Raw genomic sequence first — 23810 nt, 5'->3', positions numbered from 1 at the left:
CACCCAGGATTCTTGAAAATCGCATGTCACTCTATGAAAGATTATTATGCTTGAGAATCCATATTCTATTAGATAATCTAATTTAAAAAGATAAATTGTTTAATCAATTATATAAAAATTACAAAATTGCTCTAAACTTTACAGATGTATGGCAAGACTAAATTTAACATAATGTCATAGTCGTTAAGCGTGTTAAATACCTAAGTTATAAGTTACAACAGGCCGGATAGACAGGAAGGTTTTGCTGAGGGTGAACAAAATGGCAATGCAATCGACAGGGAATAATCAACAAACTGACTGAAATTAAAATGTAATCATGAAGATGAAGACATCAACAGCATTAATAACCTTTAATTTATCCAGCGGCCCCCCAAACACAATTGTGCCAGATATATTCACCCGGCTCATGATTGATGTATGAAAGTTACAATTATTAATTTATAACAAATACAAGGGACGTCTTTTCTTGATCGCCAACTATGTGCCGCAAGACTGGCCACAGCATGCTGCAAAGCTGTTCTACACCAACCACGGACATTGCAACTGGTTTGCTGCAGAATCCGAGAATCCTCGGTAAAGCTGAATCTGAATGCATGCAATTGGAAATAAAATTTACTGCCACAATAATACTTTCATATGACATAGCTTTACAGCATTAGTTGCTGCTTCATATCTAACACTGTCAAGAACCAAAAAGCCACATTTTATAAATAAAACAACTTCCTAGGACATTTGTTCCTCTAGAATTGAGGCAGCGGTTTGGGCTAAGCCAGTCAACCACCATATCAATATCCAATATGTCAATATCCAATATGTCATCATGGAGTATCCCAGAATCTCCAATTATTCAGAGTCTCTCGTTGGTGGTCAGGTCATCCGTATCTGGCAGGTATTTGGTGCGACTTGAATGAAGCCGGTATTTTTGTGTAATGTCCTAAATCACATCCCTACTCCATTATTTTGTGATATGTTGCAATCTCATATATTAACCTCACGTCAGGAAAGCCCAAACAACACAGGCACGCACTAGTTATGTGATAGGGCCTCGGATTTGAGAATCTAATTCTTACAGATCATAACATCTCACAGGTGTATAATATTGATACCCCTGGAAAATAGACGTTTTTCCTTTCTTATTTCCTTTCTATGTCATTGTGCATGTTTTTATTTTTCCTCTTGTCTCAGTGCTTCTCACTGAACAGGGGACGTACACATGGAGCAGGTTGATGTGATAACTAATATGGTTTAGGGGTGTGCATCCTGAATATCGAACCCACAATATTGGTGGGACAGAATATCAAGGACAAAATATCGAAAACAAATATTGTCAGGTAAGTAGGTCTAGGTTTTCTATACCAACTCTATATATATGTACCGAAGTAGTGCATATATCTTCAATGTATGTAGATGTGTTGTTAGGAATAGTAAATCTAGATTTCCCATTGTACACTTACGATATTGTGTCCCTCGATATTCTTGTACCACAATATTGTAGGTGTCCATATTCAGTAGTACAATCGGTTGTGTCATATGTTCTAATAGCTGATCACTGAATTTTACAGGGGTCTTACTGGAGGCCTTGGCACTGAGGTAACACAGACCCTATTACAACTGTAAGGAGTAGATATAGTATAGTGCTAACCTGGCAGAAAAGAGTATGATATGTATCAACACACAGCAAAAAAGTATTTAAAAAGTGTATCTCTTACGATGTTTTTATATTGAACAAGAGATAATAGAACTTCTTTATATTGAACAAGAGACAGTAGTATAGCATTTTTGTGTATCTTATCCAAGCACATGATTACCTCTAGTAACCAAGAGGTCATGGTTTATTCATGACTGCAGATCTTTAGTTTAGTGACAGTATTTTTACTTCTCATTAATTACAATACACATGCAGTACGAGTCATCTCCTTAAAATCAAATCTAGTCATAGTGACCTTCCCCCATTTTTAGCAACTGCCATACAGTTTCAAGACAATCCTTTTAACAACATTACTTGTGAGGTGACCAAAGGGAATTTACATGCTCAGCGGGAGTGGTTGCTATCACTTATGGGATCTGGTACACTCTAAGGCCCTGATTACTAGTGGGACTGTGTTTGCCTTCCCTACGTAAGCCCCTCTTTGTGTAGGGTTGAAATTACGAGGTGAGTAGTACTTATCGCATCTGGAAATTACCAGGTGTGGTAAATAGCTCACCCTTTGTTAGAATTTAACAGGAGAAAAGTGTACGGTATTTACTGTACCATGCTGATTTTGGTGTGTTAACAACCAAAATGTACATGTTATTCCCCAGAAATTCCTATTAGATGCTGTTTATGGCACTCGATAAATAGCGTAGACCTGCGAATCAATATTTACCTGGTGCAATAAAAAGCACCCGGATTCCGACATACAAAAAACCAGGGCCTTAATGTCTACACATAGTCCTGTTGTATACATTAGCTTGTGAAATCAACGTAACAGCAGAAAAAGTGAACATTTTGTTTGTTTTCTATCTGAAAAAACTTCACCATGCAATTTTTTGAAATATGTAGGAAATCTGGTATTCAAGCTATCTTAGTTCTCAACAAGTTTTCTTCTCTCCCCCCCCCCCCCTTTTTAAGGACACTCTTTCCCCTCCTGATGCCTCTCCTTCAATAAGCTATTAAAGAGGATAACACCTAACCGGTGAAAAGTAGGTTAAAGGCCATTTCTCTACCAAGGCCCCTTGAATTTAAGTATTGAAGCTTGAGTTATTTGAGTCACTTAGGGCCTGATTATGAGTTTGGCGGATGGGTTACTCCATCACAAATGTGACAGATATTCCGTCCGCCGTATTTTGAGTTCCAAATTGTTACACTGGATATAATGGAACTCGTAATACGGCGGACGGAATATCCGTCACGTTTGTGATGTAGTAACCCTTCCGCCAAACTCGTATTCAGGCCTTCCTCAGCTAAAAAGACTTTGGGACTTTGGATCAGCAGTGACAAGAATCATCCCTCTCAAGAAGTAGATACTTTTTAAAGTTCAGTCAGGGATCAAGCCATTTCTCCATCTCCATCCCCGAGGCCATAGTACTTCTTTGGGAGTCATGAGACGTCATACACGAAATGTCATAGCAGAGCAGCATCTACACTGAAGTAGTTTCAAAGTATATTTTAAAATATAGGGCATACATTATTGCAATTAAGATGAAATTATCCTTTAACATAACTGGGGCGGGATTATGGGGCTTTTGAGCTGACGGGATATGCCCTATACAGTGATGAAACATATGTTTTGAACTCGAAGCTTATATATCTCTTTTTATTAATCGGTATATTCACATAATTTATCTCACACTGACATTAGGTGCTAACTGTAGCATGCTGAACTCAGTTCTAGATTTTGCAACTTATTAACTATCTCCCTGTCGGTGACTGTTTGCTACAATTATCAACATGAAAGAAATACTCTTTCCCTAAGCGGCTTTTCATTCTATAATTTAAATTACTAGGTTGCAAACTAGAATAAAATCCCTATTTCGCATTATTAATTAAAAACAAAGCTTTACATGTTTCAGAAAAAAGCCATTATGTTCCCTAACTAGCATTGCCTATACAAGCCAAAGATATGGTGTTGTCCCTTACCTGCAATCTGACTCTGTCCTTGTGGATTAAAAGGACTTGGTGCAGAGTTCAGGGAAGGCCGTGGACTCTGGGTAGGGACACCCACTCTCATACTGGGATGAGGAATGCGCCCTAAATCACTGAGGCGTTCAGAGAACAAACTAGGTTTACAGTCATCAAGCTTCTGTCTGTGCCCTGGAAATAGCAAATCATAAAATACAATTATTATCATTGTTAATTAGCAATATGTCAAACAAATGAATAGATCTAAGGGCTGCTATCTGATCAAGGGAAGTAAAGAGGTTTTAATTAGAAGTAAGCATCTGTGATTAATTTTGGGACAGCACCAATAGAATATGGGAGTGCATTTGTACAACACTTAGTGTATGCGTAACACTCAATAGCTTTTTTGTGTATATGTAAATATATATATAAAGAGCAAAGGCACTTCACAGCGCGTGACTACAGGCTTATGATCTGTCTGGGTTTAAATCAGGCTTCTCTTCCAAGGCAGGGGTCTAGGGAGAGCAGTAATAGTTGAGCTACTACAGGAAATATGTGACTAAAGAAGCACGGACTTGCTCACGTTGGGTCACTTGCCTTGACAAGCAGAAAGTGTGGGTGTTGTGGTTATAGCATTCTTTGGCCAAGCTGCTCTATTAAGCGAAATGACCAGCGGTATGATTGGTGGTTAGGGAGAATAAGCACATAGTTTGAGGTTACTGTTGATACGTTGGCCCAATCTCCTCATCATTGGTCAGTTGGTAAATAACTGAATTATGTACCCCAAGCTATACATGATCGACATTTTTCCTGAAAGGCCTACAGTTAATTATACATATTATAAATTTGGCAAACAATAACCAACCAAACCCTGCATAATTTCGCTGTATTCTAAATGCAGGACAAGCATGAAATGACTCCAGTGTAGGTCAGATCTTTTGGTGTCACTCTGCAATTATTGGTCTGGCTAAAATGATACAAACAAACAAATTACTACCGATTCACAATAGCTTCTTCCATGCTAAAAGGTGACTTAATCCTGGGAATTTAGCAGTAAATTGAGAGTAAGACACAAATATGTCTATTGTGTAGAACATGAAACCCAAGTCTCACCGCAAGCGGTGAATGGTAACTGTGGAAATCCATTGACTTCAATGCCTCTGATGAACTTCATCCATCCTAATACATGACCACCAATAAAGCAGGAATCAGCTATATGTGGCACTGCTCCCTTCAAAGCATCTGAAACGTCCAGTCTATTTACTTGTTCCAAACATTTGAAAAATAGCACATTTGTGTATTTATCATGGCCCTCTATCACATTCATTCACTTTTAAATTACAGACCGCACTAAACAGAGTGCCCATAGAGCCCTGGGTCACTGGAGACATAACGGCCTACTTCTGTCCTTTTTCCTCCAACCCAAACCTCCGAGGTGTGTGTGTGTGTGGTCCTGTGGCTTTCTACTGAATAAACAAGTCTACAGTCTCAAACTGCTACCCAGAAGAAAACAAGAGCAGACGTGTCTGTCCATGGCACACTGGGACTTGTGGTCACTCTTCATAGACATGATCGCTTATCTCTAATTATTGCCAGCGACCACATATTTTATACGTACCACAAGGTACGAAGAGATCAAGATCCAGATTGTGGAGTGACAGCTTTGCCACCCAATACAATCCCAGATGATATGTTGAGAAAATGGAAATTATTGGCAAAATAAATGTTTTTTGGGCTAGTTGGTGTTTTTTTTTTAAGAGTGTTACTTACGGCCAAAAGACTACATGAGATAATGCCTGTGTCAAAAACACTGCTATAAGCACAGTAGTCCAAATCAGAGCCACGTGAACTGATCGAGTCCCTGATGACTGTATCTCCTTGCGCACAGCAATGAGGTCCTCCGAGGTCTGCTAAGATATAGCTGGCCAAGGGAGAGCACAACTTAGTCTATAGGTGGATGGTGGAGGAGGAATATATAAACTGCTTTATAAAAGAGGCATTAGTGTTATGGAAAGGACAAGCATGAAATTAACATGCCTTGGCAAATGAAATAGGTCTGGATTAATTTGCCACACATGCATCCTTAGCACATTAGAACAAGGCCCATGGGATGAAGCCAGCATAAGCAGACAGGAAGGGATACAGTTGTAGTCCCTTATGCATTTCCATGTAAGCACCCGAGCGATGTGGAAAGATGCATCCAAACAGCCAACAGCATTAGGCAAGAGATGAAATACTCCATGGCATGATTGACCAAGTCTGAAAGAGGCTAGTCAAAGAAAGTTAGCGGTTGCAAGGAGCAGACTCAAAGCACACTCTGTGAGAATGTAAGCAGTAGTTCTGTCTGACCGTATTGTTGTCAAAACCTAGACCTAACATGGGGAATACAGCAAAAACACTTATTAATACTGAAAGAATAACCAGCCGAATCCCTGGCTCACTCCACCTCTCATTACAGTCTACTTTTAGTGTGTTACAAATACTATTTCATTAAAGAATTGTGTATTTTCTGGTGAACTAATGTGCATAATAACAATATCCCTTCTGATGTCACTTTGTGCTGCTTCACTAGAGAAGGATTTTGGCTCCGCCCACATTTTGGGAGCCAGGAGTACGTTTTGATTGAGCAGAAGTTGTGTACTCCCACACAAAAAAGTGCTTCCTGTGATCATTTTGTTTATCTAAGCTTTCAGGGGCACACATCTTATACTGGAATGCTATTAAAGTGTTTTAGATAACTAGATATTGTATGTCGTTTGTGTCTGGCAGCAGCACAGATGGGAGGAGGGCAGTCATTATCCACATGGATTTTTTTGTCTGGCTTGACAGTGCAGCTGTCACCTGACCTTTTAACCTATACCAATATTATTCTACAGTTCTTTGCTTCAACACAAATACATATCTATCCCCATGCTATTTACTCGTAATGCTTCACATTACCATGCAATTTTCTTTTAAAGCCAGACTTATTGGCATTCACCCGCGGTCCGTGCAGGTAACAGCGGTGGGCGGTGTAAGGGGGGATTTTGAGGGATGATGCAGAGGAAAAAATAATTATTTATTTAATTTCCCCTCATCATCGTCCCTCGGAATCCTCCCTTACACGGCCCAACCGCTGTTACCTGCATGGACCGCGGCTGTTGGAATTGCCAATGCTTGTAAATTTATTGGGGTTGTGAAGATACAACTTTTTCAATGGATGGTAAGTGGATGATATGAGAAACATTGCATGGCCATACCTCATCAAAATCCGACTTCTTCAAGTGGCCAATGTCATTCAGGGAGGAAAAACATAATGAGACTGGAAAATATAAAGTACAAAAAAGAACAAACCAAGCGACAAGCCTTCTCACTGTAGGCTCTAAGGGTCTGGAATACGAGCTCCGGCACATCAGCTTGCATCTTGAATCCTGCTGTTCTGAAAAGAGCTATCGACCTATCTCTTTCAGAAGTACTTCACTAGTCATTGATAAGACCCTCACAGCTCCTCCAGCCCATTGTCTCCTTGCTAATCTAATGCTGTAGATCACTGTGTATCATCTCTTTCCTGGCGTGTGTCTGTCTCCCACTGATGGCTATGTACAATGCTGCTTTGCTCCCCAGCGAACTCTGAGCTGCAGGAGCACCAATACGACATATAGTCATACAATACATTAAATAATATGGCCTAGCTTTAAAACTGTACGGTATCAGCAATGCTATTTTTAAATAAGATTTGCAAATGCTATTATTTTCGCAGACTTGAGCCCTGCCCTAAAGCAGTAAGGGGTAGTTTGATTTTTTTCTCTAAAATGTGCCTGCACACCCCTTGGCTAGATGTCTTGATTAAACAAAGAAGGCAAAGGCTCTGCTATCCCAGGGCAGACTTGAGTTGCATTATCCAGTAGACTCAATCATCACACTCTGCTGACTGGGGCCAGCATTCAGGAGCAATGAATTAGTAAATTCCAACAGAGAAAAAGCCATCGATTGACTACTACTGTTTAGTATCAAAGGCCTCCTGCTAGAGGTGAGAGCATAGTTAACGGGGTGGGTATGAGGCTAGTTGGAAGTGACCAGACAGAGAGGATCAGAAAGGAAGTTAATACAGGTCAGCAAAGAGTTGGGCAAAGACTGAAGAAAATGAGAACTGCCAAACCAATGCGATGCTGCTGTCCTAGCCAAAACAGTGGAAGAAGGCTGTCTCCTTTCACCATATTGTCTCAATTTTACTCTGAAGTGTCATTCACATAATGATTGTGGAAGTTGCCCGAGAGAAAATTGTAGATCAGGAGGATGCCTTTTGTAAACTAGAACGATCATGGGCCTGGATTGTTAGAAAAGTAATGGGCTCACATGCAGGAGTGAGAACCGAATGGCAACCTTGTGCAGTCAGAGCAGCAACCTACCAAGTGCTTCATCTCTCACCCTTGCATTTGCAGAGTGCCAGTGAGCCACAACCCTACTAGCACTCATCTGCCAAGTTCTCATCAACCTCTGGGACCAGTTGGATGCTTGATAGGGGCTTGAGGCATGACCCATGTCATAATTGTGGCTTTCTCTGGCCTGGCCTATCAGGAGCAGGTGGAATCTAGGTGGCCTATTAAAGGTTGTGCAGTTTCTGCTCAGGTTGCTAGCCTGGAGTGCTTTATTTAGACAGCAATAGATAGACCTTGTCTTTCAAAAAGGGTGCATGAAAACTGCTCATGCCAGTCATGTCTATTCTTGCCCTTTTGGCATCATTTTACTCCTTCAGCACCAACTCTGCATGGCAAATGTTGCAGTGTGGATTACTGGGCCTTCTCTGGGTACCTCCTACCTCTTTTTCGGTGTACCCACTCCGGGGATCCCACTGCCCTTATGGTCAGGCTGGTACTGTTTTATTTACCAAGCAAGCTTTCTGAGAGTTGTAGTTTTTATCCACAGACAAGCCCAGAAGTAGGAAAGTAGTGCAGGGGATATGGAATCAATTGAAAACCTACCTTTGCCACAAAACTGCATAAAAAACTGCAAATCTCTTAACTTTTTTCACTTCTTAAAAAGCATTTAAAGAGAAGGTAAGAATATGTAAGCGTATTGCTTTCCTATCCTTTTTCTCCCGAACGGAAGTCCTCTATATGAAATCAGATAAGAAGAGAGTGGGGAAACGCTCTTGCGATGGCCCGAGTCCAGCTGGCAGCGGCGGCTCATCTTCTTAAAGCTTGCAAAATCTGGTTAGTTAAAAGGACTGAGGCAAAGAAGACGTAAACAGGGCCATTAAAGCAGATTTAAGATACTTACTGGCATAGTCGAAGAGCTCTCCAAGTGACAGACGTTAATAAAACGTGTTTCAGTTTGTCCTAAAAACTGAAGTCTAGGACCGGCAGTCAAGAAACACTGCGTGTGCACCGTTTAAGATTTTCACATACGTAGCCTGCCCACAATGTAATACTATATACCCGTATGCGAAGATTGCCTTCAGCAGGTAGTGCGCAGATACACACAGAAATACGGCAGAAACTAATCACGGCAATAAAATGGCGAAACAAGACCAACAATGAACAACAAACCAAGGAAGATTACGCTGAAAACGAACTGTGAGAATGTAAACTGCAATAGAAACAACATCTTCTAGCAGACGTGGAGGATTATCCCGTCTCTCAGCACCCTGTTCTCGGCAGGCCCAATTATCTATGAACAAACCCATAACAGATGCAATTGCACAAGTCACTGCAGTTTTGATAGACAGGTAATTACTTCATCCACCCAAATAAAATAAACATAGTCTATTGTATTAATCCTTGTGCTCTTACCTTCTGCAAATTCCATCAGCAGAACCGAAAGCTGAGTGAAAACCCTACCTTTAATTCCAATACTCCTGAAGTTTACTCGGGCAGACATGCTAAAGTACTCTTAATGCATTCCACTCCCTTCTACTTAGGAGCTAAATATTTGACGTAGCATCAGGTATTGCTACAGAATGAGCAATGGTGTGTAACTGTACCAGTAACTGGAAACCAATAGCATGCAAGTGCGCATCTGTGCCGAAGGTAATAAATGGCAACTTATAGCTAGAAATAATCCCATCAGACCACCCTTCTTGGTGGAGTTTGCGTCATATGGGAGTCATTGATCATACCATAACACTTATGGCCATATAGTGCCGCAGTGGAAATGGATGTCAGTGATCTAGCCATAGTATATGCCATAAAGTGGACATACTACTGTGCAGTGCTCAAGTGATGATAGTGAATTTGAAAGTGAAATAAAATTGACTACCTTAGTTCTGGCAGAATGTACATACATAAACCTTGGTGTCAAGAAATTAATTAATTAAAAACGCCTGGTGAAAAAATCTACCCTATGGCGCTGTGCAGGTCGGTCGACATGTTTCAGCCTATGGGAAGATCTCCCGGCTTTCTTCAGGACCATAGAACTACAAAAGCTACTGCAACTGTAACCACAGTAAAAGTGTTGAGTAAAAAACTGATACTTATCAATCCAAACGTTTTAGGCGTCCACTAGTGGGAGAAGACTGTCTTCTTCCTATCGACAAACAAAAGATGATTGTACAACAACAACACAGAATTACACCTACATGACTACCTGAATACAGAAAGACAGCATACAGGAACACACCTGCGTGAATACATTATATTCCGCATATATAGGAAAAAGCATAGTAGCTCAATCGCCTAGAGGCATTTCCTCTAAGTGATACTCACCCAGCCTTGTGTGGGTGAAGACCTCACCTCACCCGGCAACCGCTCGGGAGTAGGAGGCCCCGCTCTATGGTGTAGAAAAAGTACACAGTAAGTAAAAACTTTACGGTGCCCAAGCCAATCGCTCTACACACTGAACCCAACTAAACTGTAGTGTGCCCCCCTCCGCCAAGCCCAGGTCCCCACATATCAGCACCAGCGACATTGTGTAATCGCATCTCTTGCGAAATGTCTCATGTGGCGAGACTTAATATAGACCCTGAGGAGTGTCTATATATAGCAATTACTGTTCTCATTAAATAACTGCTACATCCCAGACATATGCTCAAGTTGTAAGTATAGGCTAGGAGGTAGTCCTATGGTGACTAAATTAGACTGCCCAAGAACTACTAAGGTGAAATGGGATGTGAATCAAGTAAGTTCCCTGAGACTTCCCAAACATACAAAAAAGCTGGGACCATGCAGGCTCCATTCGATCTAAAAATGCTTCGGGCAGCTGTCTAGTCTGCAATTATCAGGTGGTCAAAGCCTTCAGACACTCACCTGTCCGTCGGTGCCCCAGCATGTGAGCCAAGCGGCATGGGAGGTATCAAACTAAGCGCCCCGAACATTTAAATAACTTCCAGGCAACGGAGAAAAACGCGATAGGAGACACTGCTCCCTCGCGCATGCGCGGGCGGTAGTCAGGCATCGATCCCTACTACTCGCCCGTTTCCGCATTGCGTTGCGCAATATAAGGAAGAGAGGAAAGAATATATCCTCAAACTGAGATTGGATGCAGCTAAAAACCCCCCTAGCTGCATCCAATCTCAGTTTGAGGATATATTCTTTCGGGGCGCTTAGTTTGATACCTCCCATGCCGCTTGGCTCACATGCTGGGGCACCAAGGTTTATGTATGTACATTCTGCCAGAACTAAGGTAGTCAATTTTATTTCACTTTCAAATTCACTATCATCACTTGAGCACTGCACAGTAGTATGTCCACTTTATGGCATATACTATGGCTAGATCACTGACATCCATTTCCACTGCGGCACTATATGGCCATAAGTGTTATGGTATGATCAATGACTCCCATATGACGCAAACTCCACCAAGAAGGGTGGTCTGATGGGATTATTTCTAGCTATAAGTTGCCATTTATTACCTTCGGCACAGATGCGCACTTGCATGCTATTGGTTTCCAGTTACTGGTACAGTTACACACCATTGCTCGACCTGGTCTGCTTTGTTGTATGTTTCATAGTTTAAATAGGGGTGATAGCAGACAGGTCGGTAAATATGCCCCTTGACCCTCCACAAACCTTTATGTTTTTTGTATTGCTACAGAATGGCCTGCGACTGTGTCAGAATGTGTCTGAGGCTGAAAGATGATGAGTTCAACTGAAAAATACACATTTCTGGAGACGTTTTTGACCCATCACAGTAAAAGCCACCCAGGAAACGTATCTGCGAGGGGATTCACTTGGATAGTGAAAGTCTGTTCTAACACTTTCTGAAAGTTATCAGTTGTATAAATTGATCAAAATAGTCTAATCAAAAAAAGAACAAGTGCGAAACAAGATCTCCCTATATTGGCCACACGTTACAGCTCACTGTGTCTTCAAAAAAATTTTTACATAGCAAACACAGCTGTTTACCACAACACACCACAAAAACTAATTAACACGCTTATAATTTTAGGTGGGTCGTATGTGTTGCACAAAAGGCATTAATTGCGCCTTAAAAACATAGCTGCAAAATACGATAGACTCTTGTGTACTCCTTCTCATTCAGCACACCACTTATCTTAAACTCACTAACAACTGTGCTTTGTCAGGTCATCCCATTTACAATCTACCTTAAATAATTGCAGACCCACCCTTCGCTTTACAGGGTGCCTCAGGGATGATCGCGGTATCATAAAAACAATGGTTAACGTAAGGTAACGTTATAGTTCTGTGTTGCAACGAGACACGAGCTAATGTAAATACGCCAGTTATGGCTTAGTGAATTAACTATAACTTGTGGCCCCATCATGCCCTGCTTATGACCTCACATATTACATCAAAGTTACTAGCAAAACAAAAAATGCTCTCTAAGGAACCTCTGACGTGACCGTCCCAGTGTAATATATAGACCACACCAATCTCTGTGCCTCAAATCAAGGGTCCAACTACTGTAGCAGTGCCCTACCTAGGTTACCAGGATTCTCTGTGAACATGAAACCATACATGTGTGCTTAACTGTTTAATATCCAAGCAGACTTACAAGGCTACCCAGCTGCTGCACGTCCTCTGGCACCCCTCCGACCACCACAGCCAGAATATGGCCAAAATTAAGGCTACTGTTTGGGCAGGCCACACAGTTTATTTCAGCTCAGATCCAAGGATTCTCCTGGCCATGCAGACACATTTGCCTTTTTCATCTCTGATCTCACCCCCTCTTATCTCTCCTTAGTAATGCAGCTGGAGATCGAACAGCCAGCCATCATGGAATTTCCAAGGTCTCACATACTGGGTAAATACCATCATTGGACGTGCATATATCTATCTCACATATTGCCTGTTAACTCCCACAGACCAATGCAGCTATTGTCCTGTCAGCCACAGATTTCGGAGAACAATAATGTATGATCAAGTAATACATACTAAATGTATGCCCCAGACTTCAATCATTGCTGCATGACTCATCAGCTGTTTACCATTATGAGCAGTGCTATAAATTGCTTTTTAAGAATAATTCTTATTAGATTTTATATGGAGTACATTCACATTCTAATCATGGAGTGCTTGGTGAATTTATAATTCCTCTTACACGACAATAAATGTATGCCTTCACCATGGTTGTCCTCAGGTCCAGGTGTGGGCATTTGAAAATTGGTTTTCTTCGCCCGACCTATCACCTCTTGAGTTGTTATCCAACCCCACCCCCTTCACACAATGACCCACATTTCAGCACTTCAAAATGTTATTCCACTCAAAATCCTCAAGAGACATGCCATACTCTTGATCTGCCTTTGATTAACTATTGAAGAAAAACAGATCACTTAGAAAGGCAACCTTGAACATGACAGTGTCAAAAAACTTCAGTACACAAAACAACAAAAAGGACAATAAACAGCAACTCCTTAGCCGGAATCAGTCAACATCTTCTTGTCACCCTTCTTCTTTCACTTAATTCTCTAAAGTTGTGTGCAGAAGATCTTTTAGTGATATTCCAACAGATGTGAGAGTGCTGCAGACTCCCAGAAAAGATACTGATTTCTCTTTCGGAAAGCCCTCAACATGTCCAGGTTCGAACTTCCGGTATGAGTACAGGGTTCTTCTCAAAATGCTTTCCTAACTGGCTCCAGTCCTTTTCACCTTTTTGGTCACCACTGAAATCAAAATCAAGGAACAGGATGATGTGCGCTAAATTAATAAAGCTCTTTGCCTTCCACCATAGTGTGGTCAGAATCTCCTTTTTTGCTGCTTTATCTCGCCACAAAACCAAAATTGTATGGATTTTCTCTGCATTAAACCTCACTGATGAGTGCTCTGAGGACCACTGGGGACTGGTCAGTAGTATTTAAAGTCTCAAATAAATCATAGAGCCCTATAATTAACCATAGATCACTTTCAGCTCACTGTACGGTTGCCCGATATGGTTGCTATGTTAGTTGGGGCTTTAAAGATTTTGTTTACAGACATATGTGATTAGAGCCCAAAACCTCTCGGATGGGATGATTTTGCAAGTTTCCTGCTTTTACAGTTGGATACTTTTTAAATTATCTGAACCTAAAACAAATACTTCTTATTTCATTTCTGTTAAATAAAAAATACACTTATTGATCACTATTCCGCAGAACTGTAACTTCTAATATCATCCATTCTTTCTCAGGATAAACATATGAAGCTATTTAACTCGTTCTTCATCAACAACTCAATTAGTTTTAGGTATATATTTTAATTTTCTCATACTACCCAATGAATAACCTTTTTTAAACAGCAGTTATTGAAACCGAACACTGCCTTCTCATAGTGGTCCTATGTGCATTAAAATGCGAGGATTTGTCCTAGTACAGCAGTTACAACTATCTGAACTCATATTTGTGATGCTGTTGTTCTAGCTCTAGTCTAGTTTCTCTAGATTTATTTGTAGTTCTTCTGTAATCTTTGCTCTCAACAGATTTTCCAAAAAGCTCCAGATTTCTATGTCTGGATAAAATATATTTTTTCATATCAATGGCTCTTAGAATGTATATTCAGCTTGATTCAACCCACCAGTCTAGGCCAAATGTTGACCAATACGTTTACAGTCTGTCATGTGGACCAGTCTTAAGAGCTATTTCCTTGACGCTGCACAGTTTCTCTAAAAAGGGAACAATTATAATAATATGTGGATGACTTGATGGAACTTCAAGATGCTCAGCTACAATTTTCCCTACTTTCTGATCTAGCAATGCACCTAAGTCCCATCCACCCAGCCCCAGAAGTCATCCCTGACCCCATGTGCTGCAGACTGGTTTGTGTGCTCCAGAATAACAAAGCAAGCATCTATTTCCAGGCAGTGGTTACTCAGGTGCTCTAAAGAAACCCTGACATTCCACGTTTTACCTGTTTGAGTAAAGAAACCAAACTTGCCCTCTGTCAGTCCTTTGCACTTCCATTCTCCATTAGAATACCCATTTCCCTTCTTGCTCTATGAGTATTATATCTGGACCATCTGATACACATACACTCATTAGGTTTTGTTATCCTACTTTCTTTGTCCCCTCTTACCCAATTTATTTGGCTACGCCTTTGAATCTGTGCTTAAACAACATTTTTAGTTGTGAAAATGATTTTGTTGACGCCAAAGAGATTACACTGATCGACAAGTGCAGTTTACAGCAGTGCCACATGCAGAGGATTCACAATGATGTGCAAGTATAAGCTGTCCTTGCACAATTTTACTGGACACATTCCTAGTTTGCACTTGCACAAATCGTGAACGTACACAAGAAGTTGGCTGGAAGTAGGGGAGAAGCAGTCATATCACACTTGCAGAATCTGGGTAGTCATGCAGAAGCTAGGGGCAGGCAATGCAAATGTGAGAACCATGCATGATGAAAATCCAGGTCCGATAATATTTGCTACGTTGCAAAACTTGATGTGTTTGTAAGCTGCCACTGTTCCAAGCAGGTGCATTGAAGCAATCCCTAAGCCCACATAACTCATTCACGAAGAAACTGCTGAATGAAAACTCTTTTTGGTCACAGCAGAAGTCATTAACTTGTCAAGAATGGCCTGTCCGTGCTCATACCTGTGGTATCTTGCCTGTGCACAATAAATGCTGTGTGCATACACATGGTGGGAGCATGTGATGATGATGATTCACAAACCTGCTCACATTTCCAAATCATATGTACCGATTGCCCTGAGACTATTAGTAGTGTGATCAAATAGATTACACGGTATAGCATACAGCAGAGGTTGAACAGGCAGCGCCACCGGCAATGGTCAGTCTGCCAGCGTTGAGGTTAGGAGTACAACTGATGAAGTACTGTGGTCTGATCTGTTGGTGTGATGACCATCTGCAGAAAAGCCAACTCTTTAATCCAGCAATTAATTCAGAAGTTGGCTGAAGAACAAGCAGTTGTACAACAACTGATACTGTATGAGATGGCACTTTGCTTCCACATCATTGAGGGAGGAGTTTGCAGTGCTGGTACTGATGGACCTAGTGGTAGCAGATGCAACAATGAAGTAGTTACAATCACGGTTACTGCCACAGCAGTCTTTAGTTTTAAAGTTAACCCAGCCAAGACTGGCAAGAAGACAACTGACAGTTGATTCCACAGCGGTTGTGCAAGGTAAGGCTGCTTTATACGTTTGTCACTTAGCCACAGCAGATGTCAGGAGGGAAGACATCTCTTTAATCACCAACAGTTCCGACTGCTTTTTCCTTGGTTTTTTTATGCGAGCAGGACTGGGAAATTGTTCTTGTTCCTCCAACAAGTGCAATTGTCTATCAAGATCTTAAGTCTTTGATTCATGGCTACGAGGAGGCAAGAAATGCACAATGTACGCTTATCCTACAAGTACATTTTTCTTGAAGAGTTCTTGAAAGAGACTTCTCGTAGGATTTTAAAACATGTCTGATGTCAGACACAGTAAAAAGTACTGAAATGGTGTACAGATTCCCTGTAGATGTCGTTTGGAGTCAGTTACAACTATAAAATGGTTGAAAAAGAAAGAATTCTGGCGCAATGCAACTCAGGATTCCTTCACACAGACGTATGAAAAAAAATCTGCTGTTGGAGCCTCTAGGTGTAAGCTCTATGCCTCACCATCTCATTGGCAGAGTTCATGTCGCATAATGAGTTGGACACAGTACAAATATCCCATGGCTGTTTTCAATGTTGTCGTATGTATGTATACACTGCTACTTTAACAATGAGAACTGAGGATTCCCAGACTAACAACAGTGAATAATTCAAACATGAGAGTCTATGTAAGATCCAGCAGTGGGTCTTTCATACACCACCGCGCAGGGCCACAGCTTTGGAACCAATTAAGAGAAAGATTCACCTCCAGCTCTAGAGCTATGTGGATTATGAGGCCATGTAGTAGAGTGGTGTGGCTCACTGGTTAGAGGCGGCAGACCCGGGAGCAGAAGTCGGCCCGGGACCAGGGTTTAATTCCTGACGCGGCAGGGTCCTGGACCAGGGTCAGCGGACTCGACAATTCTCGCCTCGGTGCCTACTCTAACCTGGGGTCCCACTAGGCAACTCTGGGCATTAGCTTGCCTAATCTCCACAACGGCCCCATCAATGCCGGGGATGCCTGGCTCCACCTTGGGGATTCCCAGTAGGGACCATCCCACAGGGAAAGCCAGGACGGGTTCCCCAGCGGTATACAGCGCCGGGACGCCCCTTTGCTGGGGCAGCTGTGCGCTTTACAAGTATACGACATTAAACATGTTAGACTGACTTCAAAGGTTGCAGATGGATGTATTCTACAACGTTGGCTTTTAGAAACCAGAAGCCTGGCTGGATTTAGGACAATGTGTAATGCATAGGTCCTTAAAGATTTTCCTTTTAGGCCACATTTGTAACTTATTAGTTCTAGGTGGTTGTGAGAATGGTATCAAAGAACAGCACTTTAAATGTTCTACTCATTTATCTTCAGAAATGCGGGGTCTCCTTGATTTTTAACTTTATGTGCAGTCCACAAATCCCTTATTGTCAGTTTTCATTACACATAACCAACTTAGATAATCAAAATAGGCATTGGCACATGAGGTGACACATATCATCCACTCAGTACAAACAATGAAAAGCAGGTAAATATTTATACACCTTGTCCCTATACATTATGCCTGTGACAGAGCACAGTGGCCCATTCTCAAAACTTACCTTCTCAGAAAATCATTTTTGAGAATAGGCCTCTGTGCTCTGTTAACAGGCATAATGTATAAGGACAAGGAGTATACATTTTTACCTACTTTCCATTGTTTGGCTTTGCCATTGACTTATGTCTAGCGTATACTCTTGTCAGTGACTACCTGGCTATAGTTCTCATCTGCTTACCCCCTTACTTTTGGCTGCCATTTCTACCTCCTCCCCATCTTTCCTCCTTTAGTCTCCTAGTCACAATGATAATTTAACAGTCTCGAGTCTATTTTGTGCATCTTATTGATCAGCACTGTGGAGTCCCCAATGTGTTCTCCAGCATAGCCCATGTATAGATTTGTAACGGCTACCCATTTAGCCATCATCTCTAAACCTACTAGTTCATGGCTCTCTTAGCGGGTTATGTGAAGGTGACCTAGGGGATGCCGAGGGACACATTCTACAAAGACAGCTAGTAGACGCCAGGGACCTAGTAATTTTTTTAAGAAATGAAAGCCATCTTCGTGACATACTATTTTTATTTAGTCCTAAAAGCCGTCAACACTCATAGAGTTTGAGACGTTGAAGGCGGTGCACAGAACAAACGGATCAGCTGATTGAAATCCTCCTGTCAACCCCATCATGCCAGATCGTAGTGTGCTGGCAGCTTGGCTTCACTCACTGCAAAGGAAGGCAGTGCCATAAAGCTGTTAGTTATAATACTCTTCGAAATTTAATGCATTTTGACACACCTAGTGGCTAAAGACTGCACTGACATCAAAGAAACTAGCACTAAAGGGAAATGCATTGGCAAACAGTACAAAGTCTTTCTAGTATCTTGGCTCCTAAGCCTTTCCTCCGCTGTAGCTGCTGTTGTAGATATATTTTGGGGAGAAGTATCGTGGGGGGGGGGGCTACTTTTGTGCCTTAAGTATGACCTACTTGGTTTTATTATATTGTTGCACTCCGCATCTTGAGCTTTAAAACTAATGCACTGTGAAGTAGCTTGCATACTATGTCCTCTCGTAGTAATGTATATTAAACTAATAGCTAATACTATTTGTAAAGCAACAAACTATCCCAGCACAATAGTATGCTATATTGGCTAGAACTGAACAATTCGGTGGGCCAAAAGCAGCACAGTAATTGCCCATATAATACTGAAGAAAGTCCACTGTTCTGAGAGAAGAGTATTCAGGGCCCAATACAAGTAGAAGCTTTGTAGAAATATAGTTCACAGTAGCATGGAAAGTTTTTCTGAAAGCCATGCTTTCCCAGCAGAGTGGAGAAGTGGGGGTGGATGTGTGTGGTTTTGGCCTGCTAAAGACAAGCTGAAAAGCTGTGGGGAATCTCACACGCCTTCGCGTGTTCATCTTCTATTGAAGGTGTTGATATGCCTCAATCTTTTTATGTGGGTGACAAATGTACTTCGATAATTATCACACAGAAAACATCTCTTCTGCCCAACCCCTCCCTCAATGCACATACAGCCTTAGTCGAACAAATTTCAAACCAATCTTTCGCTCCACACAGTAGTAAACCTAGATCCTCTAAACTGAAATGAAGAACAAAATGAAAACCATCAGAAAGGTTAACCTATTTTATAATGGGACTAGACCAACTGTTGTGTGCATAAAACAGTGATTTATACATCCGTTTTTTGACAGTGGGTACAATACCGCCCATTATGTATCCCTCCACTTCACGCATGTGTAAATTATAGACCCTTTAGCTCAATCATTCTGGAACGTGTCATGATCAAAACATGGGCCGTTCCAAAGCCGGCCTTTGGGCTGTCTTCAACCTGCCCAGAGTCATGTATTTTAGCTAAGACTCCTTGTTAATATTTATATATCCTCTCCTTATCCCTTCTCATGAGAGTTGCTGCTGTTAGCTTTGCATCTTTGTATATTTCCCTCCTTATCATATCTTCTCGACTTGGTCATTCTTTATTTCTTTGTGCTGTATGTACTTCCTGTTATTATGTCCATGCTCTCCATGAGCACTTGCAATGCATCACGGTTTTTGTTTTGCCCTTTGTGATTGCAATGCAATGCTTTCTAAGTAAACGCTGACCCTCCTTGGGTCTTGTACACACTACACATCCTCACTCCCTAAATATCTGTATAAATAAATCTGGATACCAGCATTTTCGTGGAGTCCATTTAAATAAACTACAACTAAATCAGGAAGAATATTCTATGCACACAGAGGATACATCTACCTTTTAGTTACAAGTTTATTACATGCCATATCAACTCCACATAAGTGATGACATAGGAACGCGCCACAGGAGGGGGGCTTGGAGGGCCAAGCTGTAGCATCCGAGGAGATCTTAGCAAACAGACGGTTTATGGTTTTCATGAAGCCCTGCTCTGACCCAGGATCCGTTGGATCCTGCTGCCTGCCCACCAAAAAGGACAGAATAAGCTCACAGTTTGGCTTCTAGGCAGAAAGGGTAACGTTGGAAAAGCTATAGCACTTTTCAAAATTAAATTTTTCATATTTTATATACGAAGGCATGCACATCCTAAAAATGTTTATCCTAGGGATGCTGGTCCGATGCACTGCTGGAACTTGGGACGTGGTTTAGGACACGCAGATGCATAAAGTTCTCTCTACCAGTTAAAAATGGGTCCTTGGTGATGCAGGTTTTGATTGAATACGTGTCCCTGTGTGGGGGTTTACCCTACATTTACATCTAGCTAGGCAACACGTTGTCTGAAAGATTTATCATGTCCAATTCTTTTAAATATGCATAGATGGCCTTTGGTCCCACTCAGAAGAGTATTTCTCTCACACTTTCTGATACTGATTCTTTCGTATATCATTTCGTCTGCTATTGAGTGCTTCCATTGCAACAGTATTATTTTATTGTAATATTTATATGGTACTTATCATCCCTATGTGGAACTCTGAAGCACTTGCCTGCATGGGTAGAATGCTACTCCACGTAGGGTGCGTGGTTGAAAGACTGTTGTCTTTTTAATGCAACGTGGGAAGTATTCCCATCAAACACACAAAAGGTGATGAGAGGAATGCTGGCAATAACTCTTACCACTGTCAATTGTTTGGGGTAGCATTCCAACCCATATTACTGTTGGAGCCGGGTCTAGAATGACTTGCTGGGTCCAAACTGATATCGCATGGTGGGCAAAAGAACAAGGAGGTGGAATGCTAATCCGAGACATTCCCATTGGTTAGACTTTTTGCAAGGATTACTCCCATTGCCTATTGTGTATTTGAAGTATTTCCTAGTCATGCTCTGGGTAGCATTCCAACCTATTGTTCTTTTGCCCACCATGCCACCTCAGATTAGACTTCGCTGTTTTTAGATTCTTTTTTAAAAATGTCTGGACATTTAAGTCTAAAATTCAGAGGCAAACTTCGAAATTACCTTTTATTTGTTTACAGGGGAGATAACTGTATTCACTTCTGTATCCCTGATCTTTTCCCTTAACATTTTCCTGGTAATCCTAATTTAACCTTGCTCTGCATTGTTTCAGTTTTGCTTTACTTAGGGTGTATCCACCCTCCCTTGACCTATTTTCTTTTCTTTTTTAAACTCAACTCTTTCCTTATGTTACACTTTTCACAGTATAAACAATTTCTGTAACTGTTAGTACTTGCTTGTGTTTTACAATTTTTTTAATCAAATGTTTTTGGCATGCCGATTTACGCACAGTAAGGTTTTTACATAACAGGGTAATTAAACTGAGAAAATTACATCTTCTGTATACTGGCGAAAGATGAATATCAAATTAATAAAAATGATGTTAGTATTTTCTGTGGGTTTTATTGTGCCCTATGAAAAGGGTGATATTTAAGTGTGTGTATTATTTTCCAAAATGTTCAGACTGCTTTGATGGGATTGTGAACAATGTAGCCCGAGCTATCGGTGTTTCCGGAAGTACTCGCTCAGTACAGACTCCGCACGAAAGGCTTCAGCTATCTCCACTAGGAAGACCTGGCCCAGGCGTTAGTTATCACGAGGTGCTGTTGGGTCCAGTTTTTAACAGAGATTGCTGTACCTTCATGCCTTTAGTGCGCACTTTAATGTAACGAGACAGTAAATAACACACTCCCTTTCAACACGTTGCTCGAAAACACGTCTATTGCTTGTTTTTGCAGCAGATATTCGAGCCATAAATCATACGGCGTCAGGAATTCGCAGGATATGCCAAATGTTAACTGCACCCCCAACGCCAGGTACTGGCGCCACAGTGCAGCGCGCGCTGGTAGCGTGGGTTCGAATCCGCCCTCTTCCTCCCTCCCACGCGCTGGGGGCTGATGGGGACCACAGTGCAGCGCGCGCTGGTAGCGTGGGTTCGAATCCGCCTCTTCCTCCCTCCCACGCGCTGGGGGCTGTTGGGAAACAGTTGTGGGCCTGTGCAGCGCTTGTCCTGTACTCGAAACTTCTTGATTGTAGGAGACCAGGGCAAATCATATCCCTTTGGAGAACACAGCCAGATGGTGTGCCAAAGATTTATTTCCTGAACAAAATGGACTGCAGATTCCCAATCCAATGAAAATAATTGTGTAGGCTATTAGGGAGCACCGCTTCCAGTGAAGCCCGCCTGTGTGGTCTACGCCTGCCTTCTGACACCTAGGGGAAACATGAAACCCTGCTCATGTGCATCAGTTCCTCGGCGAGAGGAATGGAAAAAAGAATGTCTTGAAAGATGAGTGCCTGTCACTTTATGCAAAGGGTGTCCCTCCACTACAGCATTAAATCTATCACACTGCTTTTGGGGAACAGCAACTGGAAGGTTATGATCTGAAACTGTGGCACATGGCCAAGCAGAAAGCCCATGTCATGTTGGTCTGCTTCTTAAAGTGCTTATAAATTGTCTGTCACTCTTACCCTGGAATACAGTTTCCTAAGAGCTCATACCACACTAGCCAGTGTGTAGTGGTTGTAGAGCCTATTCCACGCTACCCTTCTGCCTGAAGCAGCCATGGAGAGCCATTGTCATGTAAGTCTCTGGCCTGGAGGGCTCTAGAGCCCGTGTCATGCTAGTCTCCGGCCTGGAATGGCTATAGAGCCTGTGTCACACTAGTCTCCTGCCTTGAGCAGGTAGAGAACTAAAGAATTATTTAAGAAAGGGTATTTAATTGTATGATTGTTATTTAATATGTAATTCATGAAATACTGATTTATTTTCATTATATGTTATTTGTGGGCTGTTAAACTTGTAGGGGTATAGGGCGAGAAGTTAATTAATAATCAATTAACAATTAGTCCATTATTTAATATATTTTTCTAATTATATAACTTATGGAATACCTATCTGATTTACCTATATTTTAGTTGTGGGCTGCTGGGCCTGTAGGGGTATGGGTGGGAAGGTAATTAGGTAATAATTAACTATGTGTATATTAATGAATTTTAAATATGTAAATTGTGGAATATTTATTTATGTGTGTTTTATTTTAGTTGCAGGAGGCTAGGTTTCTGGAGGTCTACAGTGGGAAGTAAATAAAGTCCTAATTAATTTTGTATTCATTATTTCATTTATTTTCAATATGTAAGGTATGGAATAGTTATTTATTTAGTTAAAATGAAGGTGCGGGCTGCCAGGTTTGTTTGGGCACAGGGTGGGAAGTTAATTATTGAATAACAATTTTTTATTAAATGATAAAAAAAATTATTGAACGGTAATTTTTCAATTTGATTTATTGTTTTTAGTTTTTTACTATGTATGTCTATTTTATGTGAATTACGTTTCTTTATTTAGAGTTTAATATTTTTCTACATATTTATGGGGCTGCTCATATATGTAATGTGTTTGAAGTGAAGTATTTTCCCTACTCTTGCTTACTCTGCAGTAGGAATAGTAAAATTAACCTCTTGGCAGTTGAACACTTTTCCTTCTGTTGCAGTGTTTGGAGTGGGAATAGTAAATTTCCCCACTCCGAAATCCCAACTCTTTCCCTACTGTTGCAGAGACTGGAGTGGGGAATAGGACATTTTTCAAGGTCAAAGTTCAACACTTTCCCTACAGTTGCACTGACTGGAGTTGGAATAGTAAAATTCAAACTTACGAAATCCAATGTTTTCTCTACTGTTGCAAAATAACTGGAGTGGGCATAGTCAATTCTACCCCACCAAAGTCCAATACTTTCCCCACTGTTGCCTTGTTTTGAATGAGAATAGTAAATTTAACCCCTAAGCAGTTCAACACTTTCCCT

General features: G+C 41.2%; 2 protein-coding genes across 9 annotated transcripts in view; one reads left to right on the top strand and one right to left on the bottom strand.

The window, feature by feature from the left end:
- The window catches only part of SUPT3H (SPT3 homolog, SAGA and STAGA complex component), a 2933604-nt gene that overhangs the window by 502740 nt on the left and 2407054 nt on the right, over positions 1-23810 (top strand). The window lies entirely within an intron of this gene.
- RUNX2 (RUNX family transcription factor 2) overlaps positions 1-23810 on the bottom strand; it is a 372515-nt gene that overhangs the window by 30760 nt on the left and 317945 nt on the right. For 6 of the 8 annotated variants that reach the window (XM_078647620.1, XM_078647623.1, XM_078647621.1 and 3 more), the window contains one exon: positions 3620-3793. The exons of the other annotated variants lie outside the window; for them this stretch is intronic. In XM_078647620.1, the coding sequence (XP_078503746.1) occupies positions 3620-3793 (174 nt within the window). The remainder of the gene's footprint in view (positions 1-3619; positions 3794-23810) is intronic. 8 annotated transcript variants of the gene reach the window in all.

The sequence above is a fragment of the Lissotriton helveticus genome, chromosome 6 (genome assembly GCF_964261635.1).
Source record: "Lissotriton helveticus chromosome 6, aLisHel1.1, whole genome shotgun sequence".
NCBI lineage: Eukaryota > Metazoa > Chordata > Amphibia > Caudata > Salamandridae > Lissotriton > Lissotriton helveticus.
This window is presented reverse-complemented; position numbering and strand designations above follow the sequence as displayed.